The sequence below is a fragment of the Notamacropus eugenii genome, chromosome 3, assembly GCF_028372415.1.
Source record: "Notamacropus eugenii isolate mMacEug1 chromosome 3, mMacEug1.pri_v2, whole genome shotgun sequence".
Classification (NCBI taxonomy): domain Eukaryota; kingdom Metazoa; phylum Chordata; class Mammalia; order Diprotodontia; family Macropodidae; genus Notamacropus; species Notamacropus eugenii.
The window spans coordinates 260,249,199-260,268,080 of NC_092874.1; the positions used below are offsets into that span (position 1 = coordinate 260,249,199).

At 34.0% G+C, this 18,882-nt stretch overlaps 1 protein-coding gene across 1 annotated transcript in view; it reads left to right on the forward strand.

The window, feature by feature from the left end:
* Positions 1-18,882, forward strand: part of OTOGL (otogelin like) — a 203,458-nt gene that overhangs the window by 149,480 nt on the left and 35,096 nt on the right. Inside the window, exons 32-40 of the mRNA XM_072650594.1 lie at positions 33-112; positions 1,355-1,414; positions 4,645-4,715; positions 8,603-8,780; positions 10,450-10,589; positions 11,341-11,364; positions 11,459-11,551; positions 15,636-15,825; positions 16,819-17,033. Coding sequence (XP_072506695.1) covers positions 33-112; positions 1,355-1,414; positions 4,645-4,715; positions 8,603-8,780; positions 10,450-10,589; positions 11,341-11,364; positions 11,459-11,551; positions 15,636-15,825; positions 16,819-17,033 — 1,051 coding nt within the window. The remainder of the gene's footprint in view (positions 1-32; positions 113-1,354; positions 1,415-4,644; positions 4,716-8,602; positions 8,781-10,449; positions 10,590-11,340; positions 11,365-11,458; positions 11,552-15,635; positions 15,826-16,818; positions 17,034-18,882) is intronic.

Sequence of the window (18,882 nt, forward strand, 5' to 3'; positions counted from 1 at the left end):
CTCATACCTTTTAAAAATATGTATATTTAAAGGGTTGAAGGATGCTTGCCATACTGTCCTAAAAACATGATCCTTGATGAAGTCACACTTAAATGTGTTTATCCTGCAGACTGTAAGTATGTGTTTTATTTTATTATGTAGAAATATTATTTGTTTCTCTAGGTAATGGCTAATACATGTATCATAGATATCATCAGTCATCTGTTATAGTTTCATCCCTTTCCCTTGGTTCCACAGTCAATATCAGTTCACGTTTGCTATACAATTTCTCATAACTCTTTGTCCTAAAGCATATTTTGATCCTAAGAACTCTGCATCCAGTTGTTCTCAGTGTAAGAGCCACGGACCCTTAGGGGACCTTCAGGTTTACTGTAATGGGTTTAAGAATTCTACATACATAAAGCCTTGCCATTCTCATTTTAGCTTCTAAAATAGATACAACAAGACTCAGTGCAATAAATCAGACCTACTTCCATATGCTAAGTGGCAGCATGCATGGCCTAACAGAGATCACTGGACTTGGTTGTTTCTTTTTATACCTGTTTGTACATCTTATTTCCTCTGATAGAATGGAAGCTTCTTGAAGGCAGGGATGGTTTCATTTTTATCTTTGTGTACCCAGCTCCTACCACAGTGAAGGCACTGAATAAATGTTTTAGATTAGATTTAATTGATTAACTTAAGTCAGGAAGACTTGGTTTCAGATCTTGCCTCAGAAATGTACTAGTTTTACAACTCTGGGAAAAACTCTTAACCTCTCCGAGTCTCTTGTAAAATGAGGAAATGAAACCACATGGCCTCTGGGGTTCCTTTGAGCTCTAGTTCTGATGATAATTTGTGAAATGAAATAATATATACGTACATACATATAACGCTTTGCAAACTTTGACCAACTATGCAGAATACCCCAGAGTTTTAATGTGATTTTGAACTATTAGAGTTTAAAACTGAATTAAAATTTTTTGACAACCAGTATAAACTTGAGTTGTTATTATAAAATAGTTTCTTCATATATTTCTTCCTGTTTTCAAATATGTATAGCAGTTGTTATATTGAAAATATAAATTCATTTAAAAGATTATCGTATTGATAGACACATCCCTCATTTTCTTAATTAGAGGATATTAGTAGTGCCTCTTACCTTCATGCTGGGTTCACTGATGTCTTTTGAAGTCATAAGGGATCCCCATGCTCAAATAAGGTTGGGACCTTCTGTACTGTTTGGATTGTGGTGAGCGTCATTTCACAGATCAATCTTTACAGATTGATCAAGTCAGTTTTTACAGAAATATGATTTAAAAAGTCAATATTTACAGAAATGTGATTTAAAAAGTCAATCTTTGTTCCTCTCTAGGCATACCTGTGCCAGTTACAGAAGCTGTAATAGTCAAACCTCCCAAGCCAGTGGAAACAGGTATTACTGGCAGCAGTAGCATTTCAAGTTACGTTATGGAGCATTAGACTTGGAACAGTTGTTTCATTAACTACTTACTATTGCATCAACTATCCCATTTACCATTTCCTGTGACTATCCCATTAACTTCGATAATGAGAAAACAGGATGTTGACTAACTTTGTATTAAGAGAAGCTACTCTGCCCAGAATACAAGAGGTTACTTGTGGAAAATCCTTGGTGAATGTGCTTTAGAAATGTGAGTAATTGTTGTGAAACAAGGTAAGGGATTCATGTGTTGCACAGTGGAAAGACCACTGAATTTGGAGTCAGAGAATGTGACTTCAATCTCACTGAGTGATTTTTGAGTAAGTCCCTTAACATTTCTGGGCCTCAGTTTACTAACTTGAAAGATGAGTTTCCTCATCTATTGAGTGAGATTAGATAGCCTCTGGGGTACTTTCTGGCTTGAAATCAACAGTTTCTATCTAGTGCTCTCAGACTTCACTTCTGCTACCAATATTAATTATTTCATCTTCGTTAAGAGTTCTGACACTGAGAACTCATCCAGAACTGCAGCATTTCCCAAGGTTTGGCTTCCATTTTATTCATGAAAGCCTTTTATCTGGAGGGTGATTTAATGCCTGTTATTATCAACATTATCCTCCTAGCTGGCATCTGAAATCTGTAAGTAGAACAAAACTCCAAAACAGGTTCATCAGATAAGAAAAATGAACAACCATGGGTCAGACTGAAAGCACACAATTTTAAGGGGAAGTCTAAGAAATACCCTCCCTCCCTCCCACCTCCCCCGACTTCCTTCTGCAGCACATTAAGTGGGATTCCAGTCAACTTTAGTCACATAGGATTGTGATCAACATCACAGAGCCATCAACGTAGGTAGCCTGTGACTAGGATTGCTTACTTACTGCTTTCGTCCTTACCTCCAGGACAAATCCTAATAATTCTTTTTTTAACTTTTTTAAGTTCCCTGAGTCCTGCTTTTCCACTTTGAGTTCTGCTTTACACTAAACCTTCATCTGCTTATAGTTCTAATACTGGGGTGTATGAGGTGTTCAGGGAAGTCTAGCATCTCTGGAGTGAGGACTTGCTGAATCCCTTTTTGGACTGCTTTTCTACTTTTGGAGTCCACATTTCTCTCAACTCTCACCTGTGACTCCAAGAAGCTGTAGCTCTACACCAGTCAAACTATCTCTGTAGATGGGTTAAGCCAGGTTGAGGGTAGCCAATAGGCTTCAAACCCTAAAATAGGGAGTTGTCTACCCCAGGCATGTGAAGACTTCCCCTGGCAGTATGGATGGACAAGAACATTTTGATCCATTAGCCATGATGTCTGCTGACACTGGTGCATTGGAGCACTTAGAGTTTGGTCAGACATCTAAGATGCCAATGTCACCCACTGCAGCCCTGGCCATTGACAGTCATCCTGATTTGTTCTACCAACTTCAATGACTCTAGAAGAGAGAGAGTGAGGCTGGCAGTTTGTACAACTCTGCCTCACTTTAACCCAATTCACGCAGAACTCAAGAGATCACCCTGTGGCATCATTGGTCATCTTCAAAACAAAGAATAAACATGTTCTAATTCTGAAATTAATATTAGCCACCACTGTTAAGAACAACTTTATTCCTTCCGTTTACTTTTTTTCCTTTTTAAGGACAGTATCAACCCAAGAACTGGCATTTCCCATGAATGAGATCTCATATTTTCTAGGATAGATTTTTATTATTATTTTTAGTTAGTTAGTTGTCTATATAGGTATCTGGCTATAAAGTGAATCTCTATAAACTGAATCTCATTTCCCCATGGACTTCCATGGAGTCTCCAGGGAAATAAAGGTTAAGAGTTGTGTGATGGAGTGAACACTGAATTTCAGATCAGAGGATGCTGGTATGATTCCTACTTCTGTCCCTTAGAAAACTATATGACTTTGGACAAGTAACTTAAATTCTATGTCCCTCAGTTTCCTTATCTATAAAATAAAAGGGTTAGAGTAGATCAGCAACTCTTGACATGGGGTCCTTGGACCGCAAGGGTCTGTATATAGTTTCAGAGTGTCTGTGAACTTGGACAGGATAACTATATGTTTATTTCAATATGATTGATTTACTTTGTAATCCTACATATTTTATTGTATGTATTTTAAAACATAATTCAGAGAAATGATCTGGCTCCACCAGACCATAGTCAAAGGGTCCGCAACGTAAACAAAAAAGAACCCTGAGCCAAATGATTAAGGTCCCTGTCAATTCCAAGTCCTATTAATTAAGAGGGCAGCAATTTAATAGCATGCTGTGTACAAGTAATTCTCTGCCTTGTGATTGTGTTCTGTAGCACTTCCAGAACTTTGCAGCTTTTAATTAACCTTGGACCCTCTTCCTCCCTCCCTCTCTACTATCACACTCATCAAGTATTTTTCCTAATTTCTATGCCATCAATGTTTCCCCTAATTCAACACTAGAATGTCTTGGAGCTTTCTTCCTCATTCTCTTCTAAGAGTTTACTGTGACTGATTAAAATGAACAAAAACTTCACAGTTGGCTGAAAGGTGCTGCCATCTAATAATAATTATAGTAATTCCTGCTCAAGGTCCAGGCTCTGTAAAAGGAAAACATGCCTTAATTGAACAATTTTATAAATTTAAAATTGTAGAAAATGACTTTACTAAAAACAATGAATCCCTGTAGATGTCTACATTGTCTTTAAGTAAAAGTACAAAATATCTTTTTCCCTTTTTCAGCACTGTGAAGTGGGTCCGTTGCTTTCAGGCATATATTCCCCTTATTTACTTTAAAACTAGCTATTTATCCATACTTGAGTATTTTGGGGATATCTCCAATAAGTAGGAGTTAAAAATTGTTGGAAACACCATGGAAACACATTTCACAATTTTGTTGTCTATAGAAGCTACTCCAAAATACCACTTGGTGACCACTCAGTCCACAGTCCCAACCATGGCACTCTTCACAAACATTTTCTTCATAATGAGATCCCTATATGCATTTGAGAAATGACCATGTCACATTCCACAAATTCACCAAGGGAATTGAGATTTAGGAGATTTATTAGGAAAAGTCTCAAAATCCAAATCCGTATCCACTAAGAGTCTTCTGTGATGCAATTGACATCACCAACTATAAAGAGAATTTCTTTTAAGTTCTCAGATCAGCCTAACCTGGCTCCAGTGCGGATAATAACTTGATAAATTTCTACACTCATTTTCTCTACAGTGACTCCTGCTGCACACGTTCCAACTGAGTGCCCAGAAGAGGAGGCTCCTACTCCTGCTTCAGAATGTGTGGTAAGATATCTTAACTACTTAAAAAAAATTCTCTTTATCATTATACTAAAGGTTCTGCCTGAGTTTTAGTTTTGTTGAAGCCTTGGTGAATTGCTTTCTTTTGAAAAGTCAAGTTTTATTAAAAGCTGGATATTGCATATAGTAAAGTGAACTAAACTTGCATAGTAACTATATTCAAATTAATTTCAATGTAATATAACAGTTTAAGGGCATTCTTTTATTCTCCTTGTATATGTATTCTCATCACTTAGCACACTGTCTGACATGCAATAATTGCTTAATAAAGATTCTTTCTCCATTTATTCTCATTTGCTCTTCCTCTTCTATGGTTTATTTTCTGGTTCTACTTTTGTAGATTTGCATTATTAGATGAATATCTTCCCTGGTTTATTTTTATTCCTCATATTGAGAGATCATAATTTTATTATAGTATGCCATTAATGCACCAACATTTGTTTGAGCATTTCCTTTTTGCTTGGCATTTGTTCTTTCCAGTTTAAAAAAAAATCAATTTTTCACAATGTTACGAAAATCTTTGAATACCTTTTTTTTTTTTTAAATCAAATTTTCAGGGCAAATTCCCAACAATGAAATCATTGGATCAAAGAGTATGATTATGTTTGTAACTTGAGTATGAATTGCCAGATGGCTCTCTAATTTTTTTTGTGTTTGCATTTTTTTCTTTGAATTTAGTTGCTTTTAATTATTTTTGCCTATTCCGTAGGAATGAGGTGGTACCTTAAAATGGTCTTATTTGATTCTGTTGATAAGTGGTAAAGATAAATATATTTTTAAACATTGTTAACAATCTGAATTTTTTCTTTTGTAATTATCTTTTTATTTCTTTTGACAATTTATATATTGTGGACTCGGAATTATCATTGTGACTTCTTAATTATTCCTTATGTTTTTAGATCACATTTTATCTAATATCTGGCAAACTTTTTTGTTGTTTTTTTTTTATAGTCTATCATATATATCATGTCCCTAATAAGTCTCTGCTATTTGTCAAATTAAAAAAAATCTCCCCCTCATAATTTAGATAGATACTGTATGCTACATTTCTTTCATATTTTATAGAATTTTTTAAATCAATAGTCCATTGATTAAAATACAAATGAGTAAACCTTTCATTTAAATGATACTTGTATCTTAACTCATTCCAATATTCCATGTCAAATTCATTTTATATCTCCCACTACTATAGTCAGTGAAAGAAATGTTTCATTGAATAAGACTTTTCAACTCTTAAAGAAATATTTCAAAATGAAAATTGCATTTTTACATAATGTATTAAAAAAAAACATATTGCAATGTTAGAATAATGTGTTCCAAAGTACAAGAGGTATTCAAACAGTAAAATGTTCCATGTCTATTTTAAATGACCTATTGAAACTATTAATGGCTAGTTTTGGAATTAGGAAGATCTGTCTTCAAGACTAACACTTTAAAGATGAGGTTGTGCAAACTTAGTATAGATCAGTCCTTGGATGGAAGAAGTATAGCTTGTCATCAGTGCCTATCTACAAAGTTTTTCCTAGTTGTTGGACTGGCTGCCAAAGTCTGTGGCTCTGAGAATTTGGAGCTACTACCATACAATGAAGGATATCAAAGCAGTACCTTAGTATAGGAAAGAAATTAATATCTTGCTGGTTTTCCTATTATCCTATTATAATCCATCTGAAAAGTAGAAGTGTACATCAAGTACATTTGTATGTATTCATCATATTTTAATTTTGAATCCCCTGAAAAGCAGTTAATTTGTGTATTTTCAATTGGTTGAAAGGAAGTTATATTTTAGGCAAGCATCCATGCTTTATGATTAGTGAAAATTGTTTAAATGAAAAATAGATTTGAAATCAATGAACAAGATCCTTTATGTGACTCTATGCTGGCAAAAGAGACCCAGATGTGATTCATACATTTTAGATACTGCTTTTAGATTATATTAAAACTAGATATAGCTTTTACACTTTCCCATTTCTATAATTAAACATGTTAAATAGAATAAAATTTGTGTTGACTCTTTTAACTCTCTTTGGGTCATAATTTAAAATTCATTTGTATTGAAGGAGGATAGTCTAGACTACAAAAGATCTGAGTTCAAATCCTTTACCTAATATTATTAGAGAGATAGTAAAGTAGAGTGAGGGAAATTGCAGTTTTTAGATAATCTGAATTATAATTCCAGTTTTACCAGTTAATTCCCATGTGACCTTTGGCAAATCTCTTATCTTCTTTATGTCTCAGCTCATTCATTTGTAAAATTTAGATGACCTCTAAACTTCCATCCAACTCTGTACCTATCATCCTATGGTCTACAAAGTTTACTATTTGGACATCATCATACTTCTCCATTTGGAAATACACGTTATTACATAAACAAGTTTCCTAAAGAGATATGTGGACAACATTAGCTTATAATTTTATTTCAAATCTACTTGAATAATTTATTTAGATGTCAAAATGATGTGAAAAAAGTGATACAGAATTAGCTGATTCCGAAAATAAATACAAGCGTTCTCAAAGAATTGACTAATTTGCTGATTTCAAGGAATTGTAACTGCAGAGCTACCTTAGATTAAGAGTTACCTTAGATTAAGCCAATATTCACTGTTCTAGAATGAATGAGTCATTGTTTTTACTAAATCTTTAATTGAATATATTGTAAAAATTCTTAAATTAGAGAATCTCAGTTACATTTTTACTTTTGATTTGTACAGATTTTTTGCAGTTTTGCATTTTTATTTGCATATCATTCTTTTTTCCTCCTTATCCTTCAACTACATGCCTCACTATATCCAATCAGTTGCCAAGTTTTATGCTACTTCTACAATATCTTTCTACCTCCTTTTCTCTACCCACACAATCTTGGGCTCTGATCACCTTCTAATTAGCCTTCCTGCCTCCAGTCTCTACCTTCTCCAATTCATTTTCTACTCAAAATGAATTAAATGAAATAAATACAAAGAAAAAAATTTAAAAATCACGTCACTCTCCCATCACTACTCAAAACTCTTACATTGTTTCTTCTTGCTCCTAGGATAAAATACAAAATACTCAGTCTACCATCTTAACTCCTCCACCTGCTCCCACTTGCCTTTCTGGTCTAACTTTATATTACTCCTCTTTAGACAGTCTTTCTTCTAGACAAATTTTCTGCTCCCTGATCTCTGCATATAGCATCCCTTCTCCTTTCTCTTTACCTTTCTGCAAATGGTTTCCCAAGCTTGGAGTGCTTCCTTTTCTCACCTTCACCTCATGGAATGACTAGCTTGCTTCAAAGCACAGCTCATGTTCTACCTCCTACAAGAGGTCTTAAAATGAGATAATATCTATAAAACTCTTTACCAGACTTATAGCTCTATATAAATAAATGTTAGTAGTGATTGTATCCTCACCTATAGGATTCCTTCTCTTTTAAAATTACATTGCATTATGTACAGTTTGTTTTTATTTTTTTATATAAATGTTCTATCTTCTTTTTTGGAAGAGTATAAGCTTCTTGAGGATAGGAACTATTGCTTTGTAGCCCTGTGGTTTGTCCTTCATTCTGGAAGTGGGAGCCATGACATCAGGAAGATGGTGACATGACTTGCAAATGAATTGGATTTGAGAGAGGGAAGACTGTGAAAAGTCATCAGCCTCAGAGTCATCTGGTTCCAGTGGCCAGATAGATTGAGAAGGAAGCCCAAGGTCTCCCACTGCATTCTAGGCCACCTTCAGTCATTTTGAGTTTTGTATCCCTAGAGCTTACCTCAATGCCTTGCACATATTAGGCACTTATTTTTCAATTGATTTACTTTGTAAAGTAAAAGTATATCATGTTTGCTTTGGAAAAAGAAATAATTTCTATTTTTAACTTTCTATTTTTTTTTTACTAACAGCCAGAATATATGGAGCCTACATTTACTTGTTACCAATATGTATGTATTAATAAGGAATGGATATTGTTCAACCTATCAAGCAATTGCCCAAAGGACACAAGCATACCTGACTGTGGTTTTCGAGGAATGCCTGTTCAAGTGAACAATGATACCTGCTGCCCTGAATGGGAATGCCCTTGTAAGTGTAGATATGGTGTTCAGAAGTAGAAGTGGTACATTCTGGGCATTGAGAACATGATCAAAACCCTAACTCTTAATAATAATGGAATCAGAAAAAAAATTAGAAGTTAAAAAAACAATATTAAAGAGTGATTATTTTTTTTTTTAAAATGATTTACTGAAGAGATATGAGAAGATAACCTTTCTGTACTCCTTTGGAGAGGTACAAGGTCTGTAAGTGTAGAAACTTGCACAAATTTTCAGATTTTTTTCAATGTATTGATTTGTTTTGCTGTTTTTTCTTTTCTTTTTATTCTTAAAATAAACATTCTTTGTTATGTGAGATAGCTCTCCAGCAAAGGGAGGAGGAGGGATATAGGGAATTAAGAAAAAATTCACTGAAAGAATAATGAGCTCTTTAATAGTGTGTTGAAAATATGAATTGAAACACATAATTATTTAGCACTTTTCAGAAAGATTCCCCTCCTCCATTATTACTAAAGAGTGAGATATTTCTCAGTCTTTTAGTCAAAATCAAATCTATTTAAAAATTGTTGATGATATATAGTTTTTTATACTTCAGTAAGCTACAGAATTTTATTAAGTTCTGGGATATTTAACAATTTATGATGATGGTTTTATGCAAAATGAAGAATGGGGTTTGAACCTTGTATATAAAAAAGCAGGTGACTCCATCAGTTTCTTCCCTGGAGGTGGATAGCATTTTTCATTATGAATCCTTCAGAATTGTCTTACATCATTGTATTGCTGAGAACAGCTAAGTCATTCACAGCTGATCATTGCACAATATTGCTGTTACTGTGTACAATGTTCTCCTGGTTCTGCTCATTTCATTTTGTGTGAGATCATATCAGCCTTTCCAAATTTTTATGAAAGCATGCTGCTTGTCATTTCTTATAACACAATAGTATTCTTTCAAAATCATATACAGTTTGTTCAGCTATTTCCCAATTGATGGGTGTCCCCATAATTTCTAGTTCTTTGTCACCAGATAAAGAGGTTCTATAAAATTTTTGTATATATAGGCCCTTTTCCTTTTTTTAAAAATCTCTTTAAGATACAGCCCTTGTAGTAGTATTGCTGGGTCAAAGGGTATGCACAGTTTTATAGCTTTTGGGCATTATTCCAAATTGCTTTCCAGAATGGTTGAATCAGTTCACAACTCCATCAGCAATGCATTAGTGTTATGTGATATGTTTTAAGATAGTATTTTCCTTTTTTCACGGACTTTTATTGATGTCTTTTGTTTTTACATCTACAAGATTTTGCCTTGTATCCTTCTGTATCTCTGATCTAAAGAGTTATCCCTAATAGCACTTTTTTTTAAAAAGAAGAAAACAATCAGTCAAACTTGTCAAACTATCAAAAAAAAAATCTGACACATGCAATGTTTCACACTATGGACCTTCTCATTCTGCAAAGGAATGAGAAGAACTATCTTTTCTTATCTTTTCTTTAGGACCACATTTGTTCTTTGTAATTGGATCAAGTTAGTTACTTTTAACTGAAATTTGAGACTTCTACTTTAAATACAAATTCTAATTTTTCATCAGTTAACTCTTTTTATAAAAATATTACCTTCTTAATATGATTTTATTTGTTCCTTTGGAAAAAGAGCTAAAAGCATAAAGAAGTTTATAAATTTAATGACTATACTTTTTTTTTAGGTCGATGTTCAGTGTTGTCAGAACTAAGTATTATTACATTTGATGGAAATAGTGCAGCCCTCTACAGCATGGCTTCCTACATCCTAGTCCAGATTCCTGGGGAAATCATAATTGCTCATATTGAGAAATGCCCCAATCATGTAAGTTAGTATTCACTGTGTGACTTTTTTCTGTTTTTTAATAGTGTGTTGAAAACATAAATTGAAACACATAATTTTCAGCACTTTTCAGAAAGATTCTCGTTCCCCAGTATAACTAAAGAGTGAGATATTTCTCAGTCTTTTAGTCATTATTTTTCTCTCTTTTATTATAATTTTATTATAATCATATTTTCTAATTGGTGATCCTCATTGAATTCTCTTTGCAAAAAAGAAAAATCAACTAAAATAAACATGTAATATGTATTTTATATAATATATCATAATATATTAGAATATATGTTATGTATATTAAATATATATTTTGTGTATCGTAATATGCATATTATGTATTATATATTAATATACATATTATACATAATATAATATAGTATAATAATTTTATATAATATAATGTATATAATATAATAAAAATACAGCTATTTTATGCAACATTGTTTTCATTTTCCTCAAGATTTCCACAGAGAGGAAGAGAATTCTCTTTATCATTTGTTCATTAGGACTAATATCAGTATAGTATCTTTTTAATACAGCTTCAATTTGAATATTCTCTGATTTCAGAGAAACTCAAAGCTAAAGGAATCTCAAGAGATTATCTAAACATTTTACCTTTTTTTTTGTATTTTACTCCTAAGAAGTTACATGTAAGTGACTTTAGATGCAGTTAATATTAATGGAAAAACAGTGGTTAGCAATGTATTCTTTTTGACAATATATTTTTGTATTTTTTCAGATTGGAAATTCAAAAAGAAAACTAGTGAGTGTTATTTAAAATTTTCATGTATTCTACTTACAGATATTATTGCATATAAAATCACAAAGTTCTTAATTTTCTGTATCTCTCCATAAAGGTTTCACCTGCGAAGACATCAGGTCTTTGTTTCAAGAAATTAAATATAACATCACTCTCATATAATGTGCTTATCAATCGTTTAACTAGAAAGGTAAGAAATAATAATTAATAAATGGCCATAGGAAAATTGCTATAATATAGAAGGTAATAAATTTCACACATTTTTCAATTAAGAGATAATACTACTGTACATTTCAGTACTATTAAAGTGTCCAAATAGTTTTGTTCCTGACCAATTGAGCAATGATGCTTAAGATTTTCTCCTGTTTATAAGATGCTTTTATATAGATTATTTTATATGAGCCTTAGTATAGTCCTGTGAGGTGGGTACCAGAGTGTTTCATCCCCACCCCCGGCCTTTTTTTTTTTTTTTTAAAGATGTGAAATCTGAGGCTTAGAGAGCTTTGTTAATGTGGACAACCAGAAAATATTGGAAGTGGATTTGAACTCAGATTTTTCTCATTCCAAAATCAGCCCATTTTCATTTCACCACACTTCACTTTAGGGATCCTTAAGCAGTGTGTGTGTGTGTGTGTGTGTGTGTGTGTGTGTGTATGTATATGTATATATGTATATACACACATATATAAATGTTAACATTAAATTTAGGATTTTAATCAAAACTTTAAAGTGTAGAGATACTGAATTTCAGTTTATCTGTGTACACAGCCATCTATTAGAATGTAAAGGGAAAGTAGGAGGCATAGTGGATGAAATGCCAGGCCTGGAGTCAGGAAGACTCATCTTCCTGGGTTCAAATATGGTCTCAGACCCCTGACCAAGTTATTTAATTTTGTTTGCCTCACTTTCCTCATTGTAAAATGATCTGGAGAAGGAAATTCCAAAATACTCCAGTATTCTTGCTAAGAAAACCCCAAAATGGAGTCACAAAGAGTTGGACATGACTGAAATGACTGAACAATATTAGAATGTAAGTTCCATGATGGCAAAGGCTCAATTTTTATTTAATCTTTCTATTTTTTCCACTCTATCAAAAAAGCTCTGTGCATGTAAGAAATACTTACAGAATATTTTTTGGGTCAAATTAAAATTATAATAGTTAAAACTTAGCAGAAAGTGTAAAAATAAGTGTGAACAAAATTTTTTGTCACTCACATTGCCTGGGGCGAGAATTCCGAAATCCACTGATCCAGTCCTTACCCAAGTCAGAAACCTTGCATCCTTTATCCTCAGAAAGTGGATACTCAGCTTTTAAAGATCTTTAGCATGGGGAGCTGTTCTTATTTGGAAAGTTCTGATTTCAGGAAGTTTTCCTCTTATGTTAATCCAAAATTTATGTTCTTTTAACTTCCATGCACTGGTCTTATTTCTGCATTTCAGCACCCAAAACAACAACTCTAATCCTTCCATATAATTCTACCAATATTTGAAGAATTTGAAAGTTCCAGTCCATATTCTCCAAATAACTGTCCCCAGCTCCTTCAACCAGGCCTTATTTAGCATGATTTTGTATCTCTCTACAATCCTTGCGAATCCTCCTTTCATTTGCTTTTTAGCTTACTGATATTAATGTCCTTAAAATGCAGCAGCTAGAACTTTAGGCATGGTTTGGCCAAGGTAGAACAGAGTACGTTTATCACTTCTCTCAAGGTAGATATTCTTCCTCTCTAAATATAACAAAAGATTTTGTTTCCTGCCATCTATCAGAAATCTAGACCTTTTAAATATGAACTCCTTTGTAGCCACATCTCTTCATTCCTTTCTTCATGTAGTTGATTTTTTTCAATTTAAGAGTAAGACTTTAAATGTCATCTTATTAACTTCAATCTACCATTCTGGTCATTGTTCTGCAATCATATTAGTTATCCTCAGTTTTGTGTCACACCTAACTTTCTAGACTTCTTACACCTTGCTCCCACCCCCCTCATCCTCAAGTATTCTTCAATCCACTCACACTGGCCTCCTTGCTATTATTTCTTGTACAAGAAATCCCATTTCTTTACTCTTAGTGAAAATCCCTTTCTCAGTCCTCTCACTGTCTTACTGCTGTTGATTGTCTACAATTTATTCTGTTGACGCATACTTGTTTGCACAATGTCTCTCCCATTAAATTGGGAGTCCCTTGAGAGGAAGGAATATTTCTTTTTTTGGGGGGGTGACTTTCTTTGTATCATCAGATTTTAGTACAGTGTCTGGCATATAGTATGTGCTTAGTAAGTACTTGTACTAATTAAAAGCATGTCAAACAGAATTGATCCACTGATACATATGCAAAGCATTTCCCTAAAGACCTCTTTCCAGGCTAACAATAGATTTACTAATATCCATTCTTTGAGGCTGATCAGTTGGCTGTTTCATACCTGTACAATAATCAGTCCACATCTATCCATCTTCTAAACAAAGATGTTGTTTCAAGGCAAGGCAAAAGCCTTGCTGAAATATACCTATGTCCACAACATTTCCCTAATTTATTCAAACTAATATGACATAGTAGAAAGAGCATTGAATTTAGAATCAGAAAAGTTGGGTTCAAATTCCTTCTATTTCTTACTTTCTGAGTATTCTTAGGCAAGTCATTTGTCTTCAGTTTTCTTATTCATAAACTAAGGAGACAGGCCTAGATGACAGGTAAGATTTTTTTCCTACCTCTAAATCTAATGATCCTACTTATCTAGGAGCTACCAAATATAATGAGCTTAGCCTGGCATTATTTATTCTTAATAAACCCTTGCTCGCTCTTGGTGATCACTTCTCCCTCTGTAAGGGTTCACTTGGTGAAGATTTGATTAATTCTAATTATTTCATATTTATAAACTATATATAACATAGAGACTATTCGATAATTCAGATTGCTTACTGCTCATATCTTTCATTCTTAGTATTTTAGACTGAGGACTTTTTATTTCTGTTCACACTCACGTATTTCAAATAAACATTTGGAGTTCCACAGAATTTTAAGGTTGAAGGGTATCTCAGAGCTTTTTTGCTCCAAATCTCTTGCTCAAGGGACAAGAGAAACAAGAAAAAGTCAGACCAACTGGCCATAACTTCACAGCTGATCGTTGTTGATACTTAAAAGCTGGGTTGTCAGGCTTGTGAGTCAATTCCCCTTATATTATACATTGTCTTTTTTATTTTTTAGTATATAATGGAGGATGGTCATTGATTATGTGCTCCATTTAAATACCATTTTATGTCAAGAGTACTAATTTAATTCTGGGTGTATGCACAGTTCCTTGCCAGATGTGAATCCATTGAGAACACTTTTAGCTATAGGAGACTATAGGAGATTCTGCATCTAAGTCATTTCACAAAGAAGGGAACTATAGAATTAAGAAAACAATAATTTTATGTTCCCTTGCATTTCGTTGAAGATATTAATATTCACATTAACATAGAGTCAAGAGGCAGCAGAATACAATGGAAGGTATGCTAGGCTCAAATCCTGTCTTTGACACTTTTTGGCTGCTTGATCATGGACAAATTGTTTACCTTCTTTGAACCCAACTTTCCCCCTATAATTGAAATTCCAGTAATATCTGTATGCCCAGCCTAATAGGATAGTGTGAGGATCAAGTAGGTCATGTATATAAAGCAAACCTTAGAGCAATATATTAATGACACCTATTATAAAAATAGGAGAAAACAAAGTCTTCAACAGCAGATAAAAAACCAAAAATATAAGTGCATGTAATGTTGAAGAAAAGGGAGTTTTAAGAAAATAGAAGTAGTTGCTAAATAAAATCCTGAAAATAATTGGGGTAACAAATTCAAACAAATCAAAAAGAATCTTTTTAGTTATGAGACACATTACAAGAGAATGGAATTTGGTCTAGTTATCTACACAAGAAAAAAGAAGTGGGTAAAGAATGTTGTTAGACTAGCATATATTTCTTTGACAAACTCTGCAGATAAACTATGAAGTGGATCCAAATTGAACAGGAAGACATGAGGGGTTTAGATGGCCTTTGGGACATTATAAAATCTGCTTGACAACTCCAAGCTTCTTATTGGGAGAAAAATGCTCACCTTTTGATGCCAAATATCTTCTGATGTTGCAGTATGGTCAGGAATCATGGAATTTCTAGAAGCCAAAGATGAATTTCAAAGATGGCCAATAACATAGAGGAAACAATTTGGAATATCCTGATTTAAACTGATATGTGTCTATCCAGTTCCATTTTTACTAATAATGTATTTTGGGAATGTTTTAGGTAGAAGTGGATTCTATCACTGAGTCATTACCTTTCTCAGAGAATGGCCTGTCTATTGAGGATACTGGTGCTATGTATGTTGTAACCACTCCAGGAGGATTTAGAATCCGATGGGCTCATATTACAGGAATTATAGATATTCACTATGACTTTTCATCAGTTGCTAATCACAGTACAGAAGGACTCTGTGGTGAGAATTGTTTCTTAAATTTCAATATCTTTAAAACATTTTTGTTTTACTCAAGTTACATTTGTTATGCTTTGTGCTCTCATTTTTTGTGATCACTTTCCCTTCTCCCTGTCTATCATATTGTAAACTCCTTGAGTCCAGAGACTACGTTTTATTCATTTTGGCATCGTCTATATCACATGGTTTGTGGTACTCTATACATGTTAGGTTCTTAATTAGTATTTCTCAAGTTGAATTGAGTGTTGGTCTTGTGCCCTAATTTTCTGTTTCAAAAAGTGATAGCTTAGCATTCTGTTTTACCATGGGTAAGTCACAAACTCTAAGTGTCCCTAAATCACTCTGGTAATTTATAAGTTAAAAAAAGTGTTGATTATCTGCATTAGAGGAGGAAATTTCCATATTAAGATTTCCTCAGAGCAATGAAATCATGAGTCTAAACCAAATAAAGAAGTGGGGAACCAAAATGAAAAGCACAGTGACTCTGGGGTCAGGGAACTTAAGGTCAAATTCTCCTCCTTCTCATCTTCCTCATCTTCCTTGTCTTTCTCCTCCTCCCTCTTCTCCAATCCTTTCCTTTACAGAGTAAGAAACTAAGACCCAGAGGAGTTAAATGAGCTGCCTTAGAGCACAAAGGGATTAAATGTCAGAGGTGAGACTGGCAAAGGAGGTATTCTACGTGTGTATATTTTCTAGATAATTGAACTCATAATTTGTAAATGACAGGGTTATTTTTTCCCTTAGGCCCCCATCAGAATATTCATTGCCACTTCTTTAAGTGCTACAATTATTTCTTTCTCTTTATATCTTAACTTACATTTTCAGGTTTATAAAAATTCTAAGACCTTTTGGGTGTTCTCTCATCCATCTCATCTTATTAAACTCATTTTTTTCAAACCACATATTAAAGTGACCCAATTTTCTTCATGACTCAGCTATCTTCATGACCGTTTTTCTTGTGACTTTTTTCCAGTAAATGTGATGCCCTCTTTTTAGGTGTTTGCAATGATGACCCAGATGATGATCTAAGGTTGCAAAATGGCACTATCATTACAAATATGGATGACATTGGACTGTTTATTGAAAGCTGGGAAATTGATAAATTATTTGATGTTACAACAAGAAGACCTGTTAGAAATTGTACTGAAGATGATTGTAGTCACTGTGTAGAACTGCTAAAGAAAACAGCTTTCATTCCATGCCATAAAAAAGTAAGTTGATAAAAATAATAATAGTAAACTGCCACAACTGACTGAGAGTAACAAGTTATGCATTCCTTTTCAGGTGTTGGCTTTCTAGCAGGATTATTCTGGTAGGAAGGACCTCAGGTAAAATCCAGTAGATCAGTCAAGAAATATTTGTCAAGTACCTTCTATGTGGCAGATACTCTGCTAAGCACTGGGAATATAAAGAAAAGCAAAAAAACAAAAACAAATAGTCCCTGATCTTAAGGAGGTCACAGTTAATGGGGGAGATGAGAGCTTGTTGTATAACGTAAGATTTTAATTGAAATTTAGAAGAAGCCAGGGAAGCTAGAAGGCAGGGATAAGGAGGGAGAGTATTTCTGGCAAGGGAAATAGTACAGAGGGAGAAGAAAAGAGGGCCCAGGAGAGACTTGGGGTATCCTCACCGTTATTCCATGAGGTTTAGATGAAAATTCACCAAAGAGAACAGAGAAAGAGTTGTCAGATGAGTGGGAGGGAACCAGAAAAATATAAAGAGAAGAGAGAATGAAGGATAAAAGGGTAATCAGAAAGGAAATGGATTCATTATTATTGAAAACTCCCAGGAAAAGAATCTCCTTCTACCAATGCAGGTCAGCAACTTCTGTGAAAACTATAGCCTTAGAGAGCTGCCTCCAGTACTGAATGGAAGTGACTTTCTATCTTCACAAAACCAATATGTGTCAGAAGCCAGATTTGATTCCATAATCCTTCTGGCTTCAAGGCAACCTCTATTTCTAGTAGTTCATGATGCTTTTAAAAAAATAAGAATCACTAATCTCCTTTGATAGTTGTTTTTCGGTTGTGTCTGACTCTGTGACCCCATTTGGTATTTTCTTGGAAAAGGTACGGTAATGGTTTGCCATTTCCTGCTCCAGCTCATTTTACAAATGAGTAATCTGAAGCAGGAAGGGTTAAGTGACTTGCCCAGGGTCACATATCTAATAAGTGTCTGAGGTTGGATTTGAGTTCAGGAAGATGAGTGTTCCTGACTCCAGGCTTGGCCCTCTATTCACTGTGCCACTAGATACCCCGATCTTCTTGGACAGCTCAATCTTAAAATTGAGATAATTAAGAATTTAATAATTTTCTTAAAGAACTTAGAACATGTTGCAATATGCTATTATAGATAAGGGGAAGACTTGGTTTCTGGCAATACATCTGGCACACATTGAATGTATGACTCTGGTCACATTACTTAAACTCTCAGGTCTCCAGGCAACTTTCTCAAGCAATGCTACAAGAAATTAAGTTGCAGAGGTACTGATCTACTTTGCTAGATGGGATTGCCTTTCAGAGTTACATATACCAATGAAATAACAGATTGGGACCAAAGTTGAAATAAAAATCTAGAACACCATCCAGAATAAACCTGGGCAGCCTGTGCCCTTCACAAGTGTCTATGGAGCGTTAACAGTCCTGGAAGAAGGTCTCCATCACTTCACCTTGGATGGCATGCTTATGGGTAGACTTAAGGGACATAAGAATAGCCCAGCATGAAAAAAATGGGAATAGATTGTAATTTGCACTGCTATAGTACAAACTTTTCAATAAGATGATGTATCCACTGCATTTAGAAATTCTGAGCAGGGTTAGTGTTTAATCTCTCCCTTGCCCATTCCCTGCAACTTTGTCACATGCTTAGTACATTAAATTTTCTATATTTCTATCTTCTTGAGTTCGTATGAATTACATATGCCTCAAACAGCATCTTCTATATTAAAAATAATATCAGGGTTAAAGGGTAAGTACAAATGAATGTGATATCTAGAAATCAAATGAAAGAATACAGAGAGTAAGACCAAAAAAGACCATCAAATCTAGGTTAGGGAAAATA